Source organism: Lepisosteus oculatus, chromosome 2, assembly GCF_040954835.1.
Source record: "Lepisosteus oculatus isolate fLepOcu1 chromosome 2, fLepOcu1.hap2, whole genome shotgun sequence".
In the NCBI taxonomy this organism is placed as follows: Eukaryota; Metazoa; Chordata; class Actinopteri; order Semionotiformes; family Lepisosteidae; genus Lepisosteus; species Lepisosteus oculatus.
This window is the reverse complement of record NC_090697.1, coordinates 50358750-50378098: the sequence shown is the minus strand read 5'-3', so window position 1 is coordinate 50378098 and position 19349 is coordinate 50358750. Positions and strand designations below refer to the sequence as shown.

Here is a 19349-nt window from a genome sequence, read left to right as displayed (position 1 = left end):
TGTCCAATCAGAACAACCTTTGCTGACGCGGCTTTATTTGAGTTCTGTCAAGGTGTAGGTGAGGTGAGTACTGTGCAATGGTGTCTGTATACAGTAACTATATTATTTAATGATTTTCACTTTTTTTTGAGCGCAGCGGAATGGTTGATTTAGAAAGTCCAAATATTATAATTTAGTATTGTAGTTAAGGTGACTTAGATATGAGGTTATTGAGAACTATTCTTTTTTCCACACGAATTAAATTGCGGAACTAACTTTATTTGTGCAGCTGGCTGATCGTCACTGTAAGTGTAGGATATAGTTAAGCACGAGTTATTCGTTGCAAATGGCATTGATATTCAAACACTATTTTTAGAAACCGTAACAAACCTTAGTCCGGGTTCTTAACCCGTCAGATTGTAAACGTGATTAATGGTAAATCATGTTCCTAACAGTTTTTGATATTCAATTTTCAGTTCTGAAACCTCCAACAGTCTAAGAATAGATAAACAATGCATGTGCTGTACGCTAATGTTTTTAAGCATGTGCAAACTGGGGACTAGCACTGTCAGGTCCTGATCCTATGAGGACTGTTTAGGCTGAGGATGTAAAGCTGTGCATAACAAACAGTTAGATTGGTAATTAAGTTACTGCAGTCTCCGCTTTCCCCGCGACCCTGTCTTGCAAAAAGCCAGGGATCGGGTTGTTAAGAAACGTGCTTGTAGACTTTTCTTTCAGGGCATAGTATGTTGGTTTGTGTATCTTGTTTTAAGTGTTTTATTATGTGAATTTATTTATTCTTACACCCTTAAGGATTTACACAGTGTTTTTTATACATTCGATTTCTCTCTACGTCTCTCAGCAAGGCACGGAGAAATTTACTTTCATTGTGTAATCGGAACAGTTGATTAAACAGTTATGTTTCTGTTTAATTTTTTGTTAATCTTTCTGTTTAATCTTTTGTTCATTCATATTTAATCTTTGGATGATGAAATCTAATTTGCCTACTTCTCCTTCTCTTCCAAGCACTGGCGAAGATTTCCTGTGTCTCAGCAGGGGACAAACTTCTTACTTTGTTTGGTTGCCAGTTTTAAATGTCTCTATTTGCGGATCTGTTAGACATTTTACGATACATACTTGATTATTTTGGAGTTCCACCTGATATGGTAAGCTTTCACCATCTTTTACCTTTTTCCCTAATGTTAGAATTAACAAAACGTTGTTCAGAAAATAACGTTTTACGTAATGATCTTTACAATTGTTTATAATCAACGTCGAATTTGCATGCAAATGGTAATAACTTTTCATAAAGTAAAGGCCTCTAGAGGTGGGGATTGCTTTACTCTTTGAATATTCTCAAATTAAACACATTGAGAGATTCCATTTTATTTGTTGTTGTTTTATTGTAATTTTGTGACAAAGCTCAGGAGAGAGATGTAAAGGGTTTCATGCTGACACATATTTTAGTAATAGGGTGAAAACAAATGAAAGTTGTATGAACTGCAAATAGCTTCCACTGGCAAAAGTTTGCTTCTAGAGAGTATTGCATTCTGTCTCTGGTTGCTTTTCTCCCCAGCTCCTGCCAGTATGGGAGAATCAGCTCTGTGGCCAGTACCGTAGTATTATCCGTATGATTGGAACAAATCTTCCTTTAAGTCCCTGTCCAAGGGTTCATTTTCAGGTTTGTGTTATTATTCTTCACTATCAGGAAGAAAAATACATCAAATGCAATGCGGTTGACAGGAACGACTTGCATTTGTTTTTTACAGTCCTCTTACAGACAACTTTTGTGTGGTGATTCCCATGGACCTGAATTATGTAGCTGACGTGCTTAGGGAAACTGGTCCATAAAACCCGTTAAACTATAGAAGTGCTGTTTATTTGTTTGTGGATTATGGAAACGTAGTAAATCTTTGCTGTGGGGAAATGCTGCAGGTAGAATAACCTTCTATTATTTTTAAACTTTGTTCTAGTTCCATACAATATAGTAAAATTCATTGATATCATTTTTTTTAATTTACAAACTCTTTTATGATTTTTTTAACAAGAAGAAAACAGCAGTTCACTGAGTTCTTGCCTCGTATTCAGACATATTTCCCTGCCAGTGAGTTTGTGACTGCCAGCGTCTTTGTTGGGGTATTATTGTGTACACAATGAAAATGCAAGACCTTTAGTTAAATACCCATTAAACATGCTTGGTTCTCAAAGCCTAATATTGTTTCAAGCTTGCCTCATGCTGTTATACAGAACTGACATCACTAGGTTAAGAATTTGCTCTAAAAAGAGTCTGAAATCAAAAGTTCTAGTACCATCAGTTCAGTCAGGAATGAAGAAATATGTATTGCTGTTGTTAAAGGAGTATGTGACACTACCAGTTGGAGCTGTAGCTTCCATGGAGTATTTCTTTACCTGGCTAAAAAAATGTAATAGCAATTGAAACTCCTGTTTTCATTAACATGAGGTGACATCTCTTGTACAACTTTCCTAATTAACATTCGTAATCTTAAGTACTCATGAACTCTTTAGAACTCTTTAGAATTATTTGTATAGGTTTTTGATGTAGGCCAGTAGTACACAACTCTGATCCGGAAGAGTCTGGTTTTCCTTCCACTTGAGCTTTTAATTACCTAATTCATTGGAGGAGAATTTGCCAATCTACTCTACCTTTCCTTGTTATTAAAAACCTAGAGATTTACAGAGACCCTCCTCTGGATAATAGCTCTTGAGTACAAGAGTTGGGCACTTGTGACTTGGACATAGGAGTTGCCTAAAATCTAGGTCTTCCAAGCAGCTGAAATGACAGCTGCTGCCTACTTGTGTTTTTGTGTGATTGCCATCCAACATAAAGGCAGCTTAATGAGGTCATCCTGGGTCATACTTAGTAACTTGAAGGTGCTTTTTCTTTAACAGATCCCTCTGCAGGCATGTGCGAGACCGAGCACTCTCAACTCTTCAGATGAAAACTGTGCTGTACCCTCTTTTGCAGATGTGATGTGGGTAGCACATGATGAGGGTGAATCGTATGCAAGGCTCAGGTAATTGAAAAAGATATCTGCGACATGTGAGTCAGACTATGCTAGTCATTTACTTTATGCACTACTCGGGCTGAGGACCCATTCATGCCTTGATCTAAGGAGATTTCAGAGAACCGAAGAAAAAGACGTTAGTTCTCATGGCTGAAGTGGGTTACAAAGCCTTTTCAATAAATGTGTTGCACCATTACAATGTCAGACAGATAGTCTCCAAATATGCCTCAATGTTTCTACTAATTGATTCATGATTTAAATCTATGGAAGACATGCCTGAAGCCATTTTGCAGTTGGGATTGGCCATCTCAGTTAGAATCTAAATACCATTGATATGTTATGGCAGAACCTGAAGTTTTTCATGCAAGGAAACCTTCAAATGTCACAAACCTGAAGAAGTTCTTTAAGAGTGTCCCAAAATTCCTAAAAGGTGGTGCAAAAGACTGATGAACAGCTACTGTACAAGAAAAGTCACATTCATTGCTGATCACAAATGTACCATTGCTTACTGTTGAATCATTTTAATTAAATCCAAATATATATCTTTGTCATACATTTACTTTTTCTCTCAAGACTTTAATGAACATCGGATTGTTCTAGGTCAAAATATCTGGATGGGGACCAACCAAAAGGCTTCTCAATCCTTTGCACCTTTCGTGTGTGCTGTATAACTTAAGTGATGAATGTACTGTAGTTGTTAACTGTATATCCAACCCTTTTCTATAAGTTTATTTTATGTAAATAAGTGTGTTTTTTTACACTGTTTATAAAAGGTTCTAATTTGTTTTCTAAAGACATTATAAAATGATGCACACTCTTGACTGTACAATATGGCCCTATGTACAAAGTAATATAAATGATTTAACACACAATTTGCATTCTCTGCGTAAAGATCACACAGGAGTAAGTGCTTTACAGTATTTGTCAAGAAACTGCAATTATCAAAATATGTACTCTTACTAGTGCCATGAAGATTTTCACCTAATAAGAAGCTCTTATTGTTAAAATAGGCTTTTTAAGCCATATCAAAAAGTGGTAAACCATTTATAATTTTATCAAAAAACTCAAGATTTGTTCAAACTTGTGGTCTGAGCACGAGTGTCTAGTCACTGCAGAACTCCACTTGCAGCGATTGATGGCAGCCTGACAACACAAACTTAAATCCTGGATCCTCACTTGCTTTCCTTCCGGCAGGCTCATCTTTATATTACAACATTTCAGCAGGGCATCACACATTCTCCTGTCACAGCAAGCTGTTCTTATATGGGCAGCAGCATTAGGACCTCACAGCCATGCCATGGATATTCTACTTGCCAGGCATGCACCCCATAGTTGTTGGGTGATCTGGGACAACGCATGACGTGCAGAGCTCAGAGGCACTTGCTTATCCAGGCTCTAAGAGAGGAATCCTACAAGACCGCATGTGCAACCTGGTGCACAATTGTGTTGCAACTTCTTTTGCTGTGGCTACACACACTGCTACTTTGTGACTCACAGTATACACCTCATTTTAATTTATGGTATTTTGTGTTTAATTACAAATGCTAATCAGCATTATGAATTTACCAGTTGGCCACAAAAAAAAGCCATTTTCCCAACAACTGTGTGAACTTGATACAGTTATGAGTTTCTTCCGATGTGCTGTGTATGATAATATCTAACCCTGACATTTGTTTAATTTTCAAGGAATGAGGTTCATCCTCTTGATGGCAAGCCTGTAGCATTTTTCACCGCCCCACCAACTTGTTTATCAGTTCCATCCCAGCACGCACAGGGAGTGTTAGAGAAAAAAACAACCCAGCCTCCTACAAACAGTGACGCCTTAAAGAAGATCACAGCCCTGGAGGATGAGCTCCTCAGGCTACGGGCACAAATTGCTATGATCGTAACCACGCCACCTGGTAAGAGTTGTGTTCAAACTGTTTTTTTTAACTTCCCATTTATAGCTTTGCTATCGCAAAATCTTGTCATTTACCAAACCGCTTTATACCATGCGGTGTGTTATGAAGGTTTTTTTTGTATTTTGTGTTTTACCAGTCAATGTGATAAATAGTAGATTACTACATTGTTTTAGCTAAACTGCATTTTATTTAGTATTTATTTTATATTGGGGGGTGATGCTTTTTGGTTTCTTGTCGCAATTGTATCTGCAATAGAAATGCTTAACTAGTGTAGTAATTGTAATTGGACTGACTATTGGTAAAAGTCAAATATTTGTTGCTACGTGACTTCAGGGTTCTTTATTGAAAGTTTTATTGAAGTTGAGAGGAGAAAAGTATTATTTTTGTGTTGCAGGTCCTCTCTGTTCTGAGTATGAAAGTGCTCGGGCTCCTGGTACCCCCAGAATGTCTCGTCTTCCTCAGGTGTTAACCTCTACTCCCGTCCCGGCTCCTCCACCTGCTCCCCCTCCTCTGGCACCTCCTTTACCGCCAGCACCCAGCTGTGCGACACCAGACCTTTCAGTTACTGACTTAATCAGACAGCGTCGGGCAGCCAGCAGAACTGAGCAGAGCCACAGGGAAAGGGCATTACCCTCCTCCTCCAGTCTCCCCAGCATGTTGGACGTCCTTAAGGATATGAATAAGGTTCGGCTGCGGACAGTAGAGAGGTATACTGTGTTTCAAGAGTTTTACCCTTTTTGTTTCAGGTTTGCTTAATACTGGGATCAACGTACAGGCAAGGAAAGTCTGGTACTGTTGACGTGTTGTCCAGTTCTTAAATACCCTTCCGTATGAAGTATCTACTGAGGTCAGTTAGGGCTTTAATTGACTGAAAATCACTAAGGTGTGAAGAACATCCTCCTAGACTGAGATTTCCCAAGTATCCTTTTTGTGAAACATATCAGATACATTATGGTTTAAAACATCTTCCATAAATAGTGTGCAGTTCAAGTACCACACAGTTTTTAATACACCGCTTGATTCTGGTATACCGCTAGTCCTTTCATATTGGACAGGTCTTAAGTGAAACTTCAATGTGATGATCACAGCCCCAAGTTATTCACTTTTATGTTCCATAAGGTCTGTCTTCTGAGACTCCTAAAACAAACTGACTTTTAGTTACCCCTTTAGTTACCCCTTCCAGCATTTATTTGTTGTGCATTTTGCAAAAGGCCATTTGGTAGTCTGTTCACCAGAGTGTACTTATCTTATCATTTTTGCAACAAGATACTGTTCACATAGAAATACCTCAAAAGGCAAGGAAATGGTTCTACCAGTGTTGCTCCAAAACAGTTGCTGCAATACAAGACCTTGGACAGGAGTTAAGATTGCACAATCTTCTCTAGGTCTGTGTTATTTTGGCCTTAATTCACAGAACTAAGCTCCATTTAATTTTGTTGGTGGATTCTAATACTCAAATTAAAAATGAAAAATGCAGCACTCCTTAAAAAGATTTTAGGGATAGATTTGTATTTAAGTTACTATGGAAAATACATGAAAACTAATTCATTTGTTAGATTTCTAATTTGAGATTTTTCTTGATTGTTAACTGCATATGATGAGATATTTACATAAACGTGATTGTTCTCAACTATCATACAAGATTTATCCTCAGCAGTGGTAAACTTGGTTATTTATGAAAAATGTTGATAACTTTATCTTGTGCTATGATATGGCCATGTATTTATACCTTAATTGAGGTTTGGATATCGAATATGTGTGTGAATCCCTTGACTTAACCTGTTTTAATTTACAACTGATGTGTATTCATTTTTTTTAAAACACTAATATAGCAATTAATGATTGCTGTACACTTTTGCAGAGTGTTTGGGTTCCTCTGCTTTAGACATTACTGATTTGTGATCCCTGGGAAATGTTTATTTCTTCTTTACCTTAATACTGTAGGTCCCCGGGAGGAACACCAGTAATGAAGAAAGACAAGAAAATAATCAGTTCTGCAGACCCAGCCGCACTGATTGCGGCTGCTCTGAAAAGAAAATTTGCACACAGATATAAAGAGGACTCCTTTGACAAAGAAAATCGACCGTTTGAGACCTCACCTTTTGGCAGTCCAGAGATTCCCAGAGTAAGTACTCATTAGTTTTTTTGCCAATATAAACCTTTTTCTTTTGGTGAAAACCAAGGAGGAGTAAATGCTTGATGAGCGTTATCTTGTTCTTCTTTGTGTAATTCCGGTAGACCCCACGTGGTGGTGCTAATTATCTAGTGGAAACTGATTATGAACTGATTATTCAGAAACAAAATTGTGCATTCTAAGATGCAAATGCCTACTGTTCATTGGGATCAATTGGTCCTACTACTCTCAATGCATCTTGCTCTTTACATGTAGGCTTTATATCATGACTTTTACAGACTTGTTTACCAAGTTGTTTAGGCTCATGGCAAAAAAAAAAAGCTTTTGGTAGAATCTTATTTACCTCACCTGTGTTGGGTGAGTTAAATATTAGTTCAAGACTACATATAATGTTTCAGGATGTTAGGTACAGGATGTCATGTAATAAGTACATAATCTAATCTTGAAATATGTGCACAACGTTCGACACAGCCAGCACAAAGCAACACTGTTTGGACTTCGGTGACCAATTGTCAGAAGTACACAATAGAAGCTGTAAAGTAATCTGGAAGAAAATACAGTACATAGGAACAGAGCAATGCACAGTTGTATGCAAAAGTTTGGGCACCCCTGGCCAAAGTACATGTTTTGTTGATTTTCTAAGTGAAAAGAAGTTAACAACCTCTGCAGCAAACAAACTTACGCTTGACATATTTCTGTTAATTTTAATGCACAGTTACGTTTTGCTGAATTTAACAGATTGAAAAAAATAAAACAGTCAATATGGCATGTGCAAACATTTGGACACCCCTCCAGTTGATCCACTAGTGATATTTGTTTGTAAGGTTCAGAAATATTCTTAGGTCATCTTGCACTGCAGATTTGAGATCTACCCACAGATTTTCAATAATATTCAAGCCTGCGGACTGTGAAGGACATTCCAAAACCTTAATCTTTTGTTTCTTGAAATAGTTCATGGTTGATTTTGCAGTATGTTTTGGATCATTGTCTTGTTGTAATGTCCAACCTCTTTTCAGCTTCAGTTTCTTCACTGACTGTGGGGCATTAGCTTCCAGGATTTGTTGATACTTGGTAGAATCCATTCTTCCCTCTATCTGCACAATATTTCCTGCGTGACTGGTTGCCGCACAACCCCAAAGCATAATAGATCCACCTCCATGCTTAACAGTTACCAAGGTGTTCTTTTCTTCAAATGCTTCTCATTTTTTCCTTCAAACGTACCTGTGGTGATTGTAGCCAAAGAGTTCAATTTTTACTTCATCAGACTACAGCACTTGGTTCTAAAACACATCTGGCTTATCTAAGTGTTGTTTTGCAACTTGACATTGACTTTTGTGATGAGATCGAAGGTAAGGTTTTCTTCTGATGACACTTCCAGATCATGTTTGTATAAGCAACGCTGGACAGTGGACTGGTGCACCACTACTCCCGTGCCAGCTAAATCTTCCTGCAGGTCCTTCACAGTGATATGGGGGTTTTGCTTTGCTTTCCTGACCAGTCTACAAGCAGTTCTATCGTAGATTTGTCTTGGTTTTCCAGATCTTGTCTTTACTTCAACAGTTCCAATTAACTTCCATTTCTTAATGACATTTCAGACAGTGATATCTTTTTATGGCCTTCCCCTGCTTTGTATGAGTCAATTATCTTTATTTTCTGATCCTCAGTCAGCTGCTTAGAAGAGCCCATGGTTGTATAGTGTAAGCACAACACCCTGAGAGGTTAGAAGAGTCAGAGAATTTATTAAGCCCTGGCATATTTTCATCACCTGATTTAGATGAAGGCCTAATGAGTCAGTTAAGTTCTGAGACCTTACAAACAAATAACACTAGTGGATCAACTGGAGGGGTCCCCAAACGTTTGCAGATGCCAAATTTACTGTTTCTGGACACTCCACTCAAAGCGCTTTACAGGTAATGGGGACTCCCCTCCACCACCACCGATGTGCAGCATCCACCTGGATGATGTGACGGCAGCCATAGTGCACCAGAAGGCTCTTCACAACCTATTCAGTTAAAGTATACATATTGTTAAGGAGTGCCTCTGCTGACTAAGTTCAGTGGTGGCTCTGGGAGTTCTACTTGGGATGTAAAGGTGATATTGCTTGGCAAATATGCAAACACGAACTTGTATTCCTAGCCATTTCATTTCACTTCATGAAAACCGATCAGCGTAGCTGCAGTGTTTCCAGTTAATCTGTTTTATGTTCCCTTACGATCTGCTTTATCTGATTATTTTACAGCAGCACAAAACTCCTTTTAAAAAGCAATTGGCAGCTATGACATTGCATGCATGCTCTGTGGGTATAGGAAGTTTACCTGTCGTATACTAACAAGAATACATGTATGAAAGGAAATGTTCTATGGAATTAGTCTGGTTAATCAGCATTTAGCACCCAGAAAGACAGGATAAGAAGATGTAGGAGAAGCAGGAGAAGGAAATGAAGATAATGGAACAAAGAGCAACAGAGAGAAGGAAGAAAGGGAATATAAGAAGGTGTTCCCTATGTATATCCTCATGAAAAGAATCCCTACATATGTGCATAGGTTACAGGGTTAATATTCTGGATTTTCTGGGATTAGGTAGGAAAATACTGTAACTAGTGTTGCATAATGTGTTGTGATGTTTAGTTTGTGTTATTTTTAATATAGATTTTCTGTTTAGCCTCTGATTATCACTCTTCTGCCAAAGCTGTACCAGAGAACAAAACGCAGGTGCTTTAAATTATACCCACCACTTGGGTATATGCCTTATATTTGGTGGTTTTAATTACTTATTTTCCCCCTCTATTTTCTTAACCCCCTATCTGTACCAATATTTTAAATATTGGACTTGTGCTGAAGATACATCTTTAGTCTATTAAAAATGATGATATTGGGAGTTCTCATTCAACAACTGGCAAAAATAAATCTACAACCATATATCAGTTTGTAACCTGAAGGACTACAATGAGTGGACAGTGGGATTAGTGATAAGCATCACCTTTGAACTGTGCTTGAGGGATTTATGAGAGAAAACACTCTGTGGCTCAGAGGTTAAGTAAAAAGCAGCTAGCCTTGTTTCATTATCAGATCGCTTTCTTTTAAGCAAGATAAGAAAATATTGAATAGTCTGATATTTCCAGAAAACGCAAACTATTATCTTAATGTTCACAATTCACTTAGTCTGCTGCATATCAGATTAACTGAATACATGTCCTTTTCCAAATGCTTATTTGATTCCTAAAAAGTGTTCACGTTAGCTTGGATTATCTGTAAGGTAAAACCCCACAGGTAAAAGTCATGTTCAACTCAGGTGCTCCACAGCCATAAACAACCTGTAGGGAAAATATTAAGAGCTTTAGTGGCATAGTTCGTACAGAATGATGTTTATCTCCTGAGCTTTGGATTTCTACAGCTTTCTTTGTGAAGTCACAACAATGATTAGGGTTCACTGTAAACATGTTTTCATTATGTAATTGTCTACATTAAGAGTTTTTTCATTGGATTCTGGATACCACTTTAAATCCCCCTCTCTGGTCAATCTTTGAGAATAAATCTGTGTGTTCTTGCCATAATACATAAAGTTTATTTTATTTATAATTTATTTTCAGTACTAGTTATTATATGGAGTACCTGAATTTAGGATTTGCAAGTCCTATTCAAAAGAAATGTGTATGTTTCAACAGTTTTCTTCTCTGAAATTGTTTGTTGTACAATAAACTATAAAATGCCATGATTTTGGTCAGCATTGGCTTTAAGTAAAAGCATTGTTTTCTTTAATTTAGCTTTAAATTAAAAATGGACTTTTGTTAAATTCTTAAGTTTGATGTTTGTAGCTTTCACTTAGTGTCTGAAGAATTTTACATATCAGTCTGACTTTTTTGTTTTTCAGCTTCCATATCAAGTCACGAAAGGCACTGGAAAGCTTCCACCTTTAAAATCGGACCTCCTGAGTCTGACTCCTACAATAAAAGCTAATCGTACTTAAACCAGCGGTACTTCTTTTTTACATCAATGTTTTTACACACAATTATTGGGCTTGTTTAACTTTTATCATGCATTTTAGATATTTTATTATTCTTGATGTATATAAAGTAATGAGGATTGATTCTATGCTGCCCTTTAAATACTGTATATTTTGCTGTTAAGATATTTAGTTTAATGGTTTTGGTCATACTGCTGCAGAATCACCTGCTCAATTTCAGTTGTTGGTTTGAAATGTATAAAATGTTCTTGTAAGAATGGAAAAACTTTGAACATTTGTTAAAGAATAGAAGAATATCAACTGTTCTAACAATGCAATGAGAGATATAATGCAGCTCATTTGTTTTCCTGTCAAACTAAAATGTAATGGTACAAACTGAGCCCATATTCTGTGAATTGTTTAATATCATTTGTGGATCCTTTGCATCTGGCACTGTGTAAGAGGGTTTTCATTGTCAGGCTGGGTATTGACTAAAGCCATACATCAGTCTTCAGATTATGAATGTTCCCTCACACGGGCATGAAAGGCTGGCTTGAAACCAGTGAGAGCTAGTGTTATTGATATAAGGTAGGGAAGGCTGAGAGTAAAGATGCTACCTATGAAAAAGAACTGGATGTTTATGCTGTCATATTTTTCTAAAAATAGTGTGAGCAAGCAATAAAAAACAGAATGCCAGGATAATAGAGATGTACGATTTAAACTGAGGGATGTTAAAATTGTGAAATTCACTATTAAGACCTCATTTAGAATAGTCTGCACAATTGTGGTCTTCATGTTTTGAAATATTCAATGCTGAGAGGCTGAAGGAACTGAACTTTTTTTTTCTTAGATACAAATGACAACAAGGTTGCTTAATCTTAAGTATTAAATATCTTTAAAGGTACTTACAGTGTTAGCCCAGAAAACTATTTCAGAAACAACCGTGAAATATGAACCTTGGGATTTGAGAAAACTATAGCCCCCCCCCCCAAGCCAAAGGTTAAGGTTAGAAGACACTGTGTGATGTTCTGTACATTTGTTAAAATAATGCATAAAGAGCCTACATATCATATTATTGTGCCAATGTAAATTATAAAATATATTTTTATTTTCAAAATAGTTTATTTACAAAATGGTTTACGGGACATGAGATGCACTTAAAGTGCAATCGGAAAAATACATTTCTTTAACAATATTTCATATTACATTAGCAGGAGTAGTTACCCCAACGTTACTCAGGATGGTCTGAAACATCATTTTGAATGGATGTAAATATAGAATGTCTAACTTGACCCAGACAAACGAAGATGTATCTGAAATGTCACTATAGTTTAACTTGATTAGGGAGCAAGGGTAATTCATTCATTTTTGTACTTTTGCAGGTAGGGTAAGATGGTATGCAGTGTTTCAGAATAGGTTGAATTAAAGTACGTAATACATTGTACACACTTTAACATCGCAGTGTATGAGTAATTATGGTATGTGTGTACTTAATAAAACATTCTTCCAGGACAGCATTAGTGTGTAAGTTTCAAGGTTTTAAAACCAACTGAAGTTGTGCAGTGTATCATGGCAATATGGTGTTGCTTCAATAATATATTTAAACAGAAAAGCAGATAATGCAGTGTGATGGAACAACATGCTCTGCATGTTGAAAATATTTAACATGACAGCCCTGTGTGTAAATGTACAGTAAACATTATGTATAGTTTTAGGTATGACAAGTTGTAAGATAGATTGGGATTGAAGTACTTTTGTCTTTCGGACACTATCGACCTCATCATATAAAGCAATCTTAACAGGCATATTGCAGCTATTAAAATATGAAACAGTGTAAATGGTGATAGAATTGGGGAAAATATCACAATGGGCTTAATCAGGGCATCTGATATCTTCAGTGCCCTCCACATTTATAATTCTGGTAAAATAGTATTCAATCCATAACTTACTGTTATATGATGGTTTGTACAGTATACCTGTCTTGCTTACAACAATTCTTGAATACTTCTTACCATAATTATAACACTATTGCACATAACAAAACTGGATTCCAAAAAAATACGAGAGCCCTATTTACACCCCTGTAGCTCATAGTTTGTAAATCATCTTCTGATGTGAATTACACATTTCTTCTGCAGGATACAACTTCCTCTTAAAATTATATTTTTTACAGATGTGGGGTTTTCACCACAATATGTGGGGTATTGTGAATGAATATGGAGGGCACAGTATACATGTCTCAAAAGCCATTAAAACTGTCATAAATCAGTACTGGAACCAATAGCATGTTTGTCATGACAACTATATAGTGCCCTCTGAAAGGTACAGTTAATTGTAGAGTTTTGTCTTTAATCATTTTTTGTCGGGAAAAAAACATGACTGATGAGCACAACTCATAAGTATTTTATTTTTAATAAAGTCAGTTCTGCCTTCTAGGGCAATTAAATTGTTTTTAATTTCATTTTAAAAGTGCTATAGCCATTTGGTTAGCAGATTTTCCCTTTATCTCAGGTATTATTGGGTAATTAGACAGTCAAAAGATCTGTGAACATCCAATCAACTTGTCTGACTATGACTTTGTCACTTGGAGTCAACAGTCAAAAGTCTAAATAAAAACCAAATAACTTTCTATTAAAGAAAAGCAGACTGAAGAATAAAAAAAAACACAATCAGAACCACAGCACAGAAACTGTGCATACTAAAAACTATTTGGAATATACTGTCCAAGAAAGGAATATCTGCAGTTTATAACCACTAGATATTAGGTGAAGGTATCAAAATTCAGTTTACAGACGGTTGAGGCAGCAGGTTACAACACATAATGCAAACCTCTCGGCAGCAAGAAAATCCATATTAGAATTTGCTCTGAAGTGCAAAGATGGGCCATGAAAGAGCAGTATGAAATAGTTTTATGGGCAGACGAGACCAAGATAACTATATTGAAGTGATAACAAGGTTAAAGTGTGAAGAAAGACAGGAACATCACCTCATCTGTCAAGCATGGTGGAGGTAATGTTAAGGTAATAGTAGTGTCTGGAACTGGTTCCTTCATCTTTATATTACTGATAATGATGGAAGTAGCAGGACAGAATCTGATATCTCAGAAGTGTTATGACTGGTTACGTAGAAGAAAATGCTTCCATACTTTCTGGGTGCCATTTCACTATGCAGCATTGCATAAAGTAACATATGGTATATTGTCAATGCTACTAAGCAGTTAATCAGGAGAAAAAAAATGTAAAACTACTTGGCTACTTGTCTAGTGACTGATTTAAAATCGATTGAGCATGCATTTTGCATGCTGAAGAAAGCGTTTAAGTCAGAGCAAGAATAGCCCAAATCTCAAAGTGGCTGCAGTGAAGTGTCTTAAATGATTCCAGTTTGTTAAGCCCGGTGGGATGTAGATTTTCATCCTGTTATTCCTTCAAAGAGACAGGCAATCAAATAAAATTCGATCAGCACGTTTTACACTATGAAACTTAATCCTCAAGTGAATGTGTCACAATACTTGGCAACTGGAAATTGCTGGATTGAACACTAAATTCTTATTTTAGTGCACAATGAGTTGAGTTTAACTCATTGAACATTTCTATGCATGGAATTCCCTAAAAATAAACCATTGTGCTTATCATTCACATCAATTTCATGATCACGAATGCAAGTTGTTTCACTGTAAAGCAGTTTTGACATGTAGATGTTTTTAAAGGACACTGTACATCATGTCATTTTAGAACATTTATCTAACTCACTTGAATTAAAACATGATTAATAATGAAAGTCTGTTTTAAATTTTAGAAAAATGTGAACATTTAATGATCACAGCATGTGAGCTTACTGGCTTGAAAAGAGTTGGAGTATGGAAAACACAAATGAGCACAGAAAGGAAGAGGAATGTTTGAGAACATCTGAGAACAGAGAGATGTTAGAAATGCCCTGCTATATTTAACTCTCAGTTCCTTTTGAACATGCATTTAGAATTTCTTAAAAAAATACAATTTAAATAATTTAAAAGTTTGTGCTAACAAGCAACAATTTAGAATGATAATGTTAAGGCTTCATTATGTGTGTGCACAATAATGAATTATGAAACTACAGTATATAAACTACTTGCAAATACCCTTTGTATTAAAAGTTAACAGTATTCATTTAATAGTAGCAATTGCCACCTTACTTTATACAGGTACCAATCTTCTACAGTAGTTTGGCATGTGAATCAGTAGCTTCATCATTTACAAAATGTACAACGGTAACCATTACCAGCAGACATAAAAGTATATAAAAAGCAAAAAGGTCGACATGGTGCTTGGTGAGGTCATACCTTTTGTTTCTTAAAAAATAGTCTTGTTTTAAATGTGTTCAAGTGCTTTTTAATTGAAGATTTAATAAAGGGAATTTAATTCATACTAAGTGGGCTGACGATCCATTACCGATGCAAACTGTAGAAAAAAGTGAAAAGAGTTGTAACTTTTAAAAAGAATCTGAAATACTTAATACTTAAAAAACTGAGTTTTTACACATAATGTCTTTTCAGTAGTTCCCAGTGTGCAGCCCAGCTGCCATTAGAAATTTGAATTGTGGAGATTTTTTTATCCTCTTCTTTCCCAAGAGCCTTTATTTACTTGTTTTCCTTCACCTTCGCTTTGTCTTTTTTTAATGGTATCATTTCAGAAAATGAACGCCCGCTGGTTCACTTAGCTGGTGGAAGCCTCAAAACCTCCCATCCCATGGGCCGGAGAAGAACATAGTAAGACAGGAAGATAAGGAAAATGAGGGGCTTGGTTGGATCTTTCATTTGCTTCTTTTCATCCTCATTTTTGGTGCTTCTTTTGCCTTTATTTCTGGCAATGCTACGTATGCCCTGCAGCTCCTAGAATTCATCATGGATATCACCATGAGAAAAAAAAAATGTTGTTCCCAGGTTGACGAAAGGCCCTTTTTTCTTGATCATGGTCCACCTCCTTCCACCCCCTCATTCAGAGACAGACTGGAGCTGTCTTCTTCTCTGTGGTGTTGCTTGTGTCTCAGATGCCGCCACCGTGCTTTGTTCTTCCTGAGGTGGCTCATCATCACTTCCGACAGGGCACTGTTGTCTGTGAATCGGCTCCATTCCTCAAAGAGTGGTTCTACTATATATGTCATGAAACCTGACCAAAATATGAAGGAAAAAGATGTTGGGATACAGTATACGATCAGGTTTGAGAGGAAGTTTAAAAGGAAACAGTTTAGATTCGCACTGATATTTCAGGCCAGAATAAAGTTCCGTGAAGATTTTGCATTAACGTAGTTTGTAAATTAATAGAGAACAAGTCGGGTTTAAAATGTAGTTGAAAGCTTCATTTTGTTTTTGATGTTGAAACATGCTCAGGGTTTTAAATACAGATCTACTGTAGGATGTCCCTTTGACATAACAATTACATTTCCTACTGTGGAAACCATCAATCAATTGCTAGCAGGCTTCACTTACCTATTTGTATTCCAGGGATTGTGTCTATTTGCTGATTACACAAGGGACTGACTTCAAGGTCAAATTTGCTCTCTAGGTCACCTAAAAAAGGAGAAAAAACTTTGCATTTTAAATGGAATTCACCAATAAAGGTCATTGTAAAACTGTTTATTATAGCAAGTCACAGAAGTCTTCAGGATTAAAATTCTTATTCCTGCAGGGTGTTGAAAATTAACTTCAAGTTCTTCATCTTTAAGAGAGTGTGTGAAGAAAATATCTCACAGGCAAGTCAGTAAATATAACTACCAAATGCCATGTTGTTTTTGAGACAACTAAATGGAACGAAATGAAAAGCAATCATTTAATATCAGCCATCAGTTTCTTGAACAATTAATAATACTTAGCGGTGTATCTGCATGCCACAAACCATACATCAGGAAAAAAAACAAATACTGCTTTTGTAAAAATAAGAAAAGTAGAAAAGTAACCACTAATTACACTTACATATAATTTCTTTCTTTAATTTTGTAACAAAAAAGCACAGAAAAGGCACAGACAAGGTTTTATCATTAAAATGTGTATCATTATCTCTGTGAAGTTGTCATTTTAAAATGTTATTGCAGGAACAGTTGTTGTTTGCTTCTTCTTTCAGTCTCATATGATTTACAAGTTATTTTCCATTCCCAAAATATCTATTTACATGGTGAATTTCTTCCAGAATGTTTACAAAAACATTAGTTTTTTTTCCTTTTTTCTTAAAGTACATTTCAAATGCAGTAAAAAAATTACAAGCAAATTATTGGGATTGTAAAAACAAAAGAATACATTTAAAAAGAACAGCTACATTCTCCAGATATTAAGGAAGCATCGCATGACAAAAGTCTATCTGCATAACGCTATACTGTCATGTGGCTTAGGGATACATTTCAGTGTATTTAAAACCTTAAAACCTTTTCAGCATGCCTGACCCTGCTGACTTTTCTCTTTCATGTATATACTTCAGCCAGCTGCAGAATGCTAACTATCTCACCATTGTCTTTGAGTACACTATTCTGTTTGGTCATGTGAGAATGACACCTTTGAGCTCCAATGAGTGTGCTTCTTCTTATTGGAGTGCATAGGACTAGTGAGGCCTAAAATGTAGCCTCCTGACATAGCCTCCTGGAATGAATAAATCACAGACCACTGCCAGCTAGAAAAGATTCCACTGTGTTTGGAAGCCTGCTCAACTAACTCAATACAAGAGTCACCCAGATGGATACCTTAAAGTTCAGGTACAGAATCAAGCAATCTTGGAAAAGCCTAATATAAATCAAATTAACTAAAATAAAAAAATAAAGATAAAATGAATAAATGTATAAAATGCAAGAAGAGCTAAAATATTTTCAGTGGCCTACATCTCCAGCAAATAAACATTCATATCACTATTTCTTTAATCTGTAATCCATGGAACACCTTATTTTAATTCCTTTTTGGAAGTAACTGAAAACAGAATTTTGTCGATACTGTTACAGTACATTTCCAATATATTATCATTCTGTCTTGCCACTTCTCAGGTTAAGGAAATGTTCATTATTTATTTAAAGGTAGAGTACCCTGAGGATGTGACTAATTACCACAGTAAAACCTCACTTTAGTAACCTATCATATTCTTTTATTATTTAAATTGGATTTGGCAATTATTTTTATTGCATACCCACCATTCTAGAATTGTTTGCTTTCTGTCAATGAATCCTGTACAGTACAGCTCAGAATACCCGTCAAGTCATTCATCATTAGGTAACTTCAAACTCCAGTGCGTTACAATTGATTTAGCACATCTCTTACCGATTCCAAAGCATGCTTACAGGCTTCTACCAAGACTCAGGAGTCAGTTTCACCAAGAGTTCATCTGAGTCTGCCAATTGAATCCAAGTGCTTGAGGGCTACTAGCCATGTTGACTAGTGACTTGACCAATCTGTGGGCTCAACATTTTACACCAGTACTCACTTGGGAGCCTTGCTGCCCGTGCCCATGTATACTGGCATGGAAGTAACTGTTTTCTCACAGTTCATAGGGAGTCCGCAAGAAAACACACACCCTGCCAAATCAGGCAATAAGGGAAGCTGAAACTTAGGCCAAAAGTTCAGAAGTGCTGTGGGGAATGAAAGCAATCCCATGATGTACAGGGATGGTTATTGTAATGTGGCAAGGATGAAATATCACATTCTGACGTATGTTTGTATCACTAGAGTGGAATGAAAACAAACTGAGCGCAATTAAAATAGAAAAATTGGAATAAAAATTAATAATCAGTTCTAAATTTCAACAATACAAAAATGAAAAACTTACTGAAGGGTCTGTTTTTTCTTTTCATCCCAAAGTGTGCTTTAATGTAGCAGTATAACCTGCAATGTGATTTTACCATTCTTTTCTAACTGTACAACATTCTATTTATTTAAAGGTTGATTTAATTAGATTTTCACTTCCATCAAATGCCTTTTATGAATATTGAGTTGAATTTGGTATTCCTTTTCACATAAAATAAGCACATGCTGAATATGAAGTACTGTATATGATACAGTTGAGAATCTGTTTATTCCATGCTGAAAAGAGAAAGAAGAAAACACAACATTTTGGCTTTGGAGACTTGTTCTGGTTTAAAAAAGCTAGGGCGGCCAACAAAGTTTATATAGCATAGGAGAACAAAAGCTGGGAGAGTGGAGGAGGCAGGAGCAGGGGAGAGGCAGAGTGGCCAATCAAGTGGTGCGAGGTCGAGAGAGGTGAGGAGAGGTGTGAAATGAAACCTACAAATGAATAGAGAGAATTAGAAGAAAACAAGTCTGTTATTGAGAGAAGGGGGAAGGTGTGAACCAAGTTTCAGGATAATTTTAGTTTCTGATGTCTTTCTGCTACAGGAGTTAAGACACCCTACTTTGAGAAT

General features: G+C 36.4%; 2 protein-coding genes across 5 annotated transcripts in view; one reads left to right on the top strand and one right to left on the bottom strand.

Annotated features, from left to right (window-relative positions):
• The first annotated feature begins 1 nt into the window (after position 1).
• On the top strand, positions 2-11007 carry mtfr2 (mitochondrial fission regulator 2). Of its 3 annotated transcripts, none has more exons than XM_006625886.3 (8): positions 2-63; positions 1006-1145; positions 1556-1660; positions 2890-3014; positions 4692-4906; positions 5301-5613; positions 6851-7031; positions 10911-11007. In XM_006625886.3, exons 2-8 carry the CDS (start codon positions 1074-1076, stop codon positions 11004-11006), a joined length of 1107 nt encoding a protein of 368 aa, XP_006625949.1. In that variant the 5' UTR covers positions 2-63; positions 1006-1073; the 3' UTR covers position 11007. The 3 variants fall into 3 exon arrangements, with proteins under 3 accessions (XP_006625949.1, XP_015203517.1, XP_015203522.1); XM_015348031.2 differs by lacking the exon at positions 2-63 and adding an exon at positions 136-284; XM_015348036.2 differs by lacking the exon at positions 2-63 and adding an exon at positions 661-723.
• Positions 11008-12068: 1061 nt separating this feature from the next.
• LOC102690313 (3',5'-cyclic-AMP phosphodiesterase 7B) overlaps positions 12069-19349 on the bottom strand; it is an 85026-nt gene continuing 77745 nt past the window's right edge. For both annotated transcript variants that reach the window (XM_006625887.3, XM_015348014.2), the window contains 2 exons: positions 16447-16527; positions 12069-16126 (listed from right to left, as the gene is read on the bottom strand). In XM_006625887.3, the coding sequence (XP_006625950.1) occupies positions 15927-16126; positions 16447-16527 (281 nt within the window). In that variant the 3' untranslated portion in view covers positions 12069-15926. The remainder of the gene's footprint in view (positions 16127-16446; positions 16528-19349) is intronic.

Excerpts from the sequence above, each read along its gene's own strand:
- mtfr2 (XM_006625886.3), top strand. The coding sequence starts at position 1,074 with ATGTCTCTATTTGCGGATCTGTTAGACATTTTACGATACATACTTGAT. Across the intron at positions 1,661-2,889 it reads GTCCAAGGGTTCATTTTCAG|ATCCCTCTGCAGGCATGTGC; the intron begins GTTTGTGTTATT and ends TTTCTTTAACAG. Across the intron at positions 5,614-6,850 it reads CGGCTGCGGACAGTAGAGAG|GTCCCCGGGAGGAACACCAG; the intron begins GTATACTGTGTT and ends TTAATACTGTAG.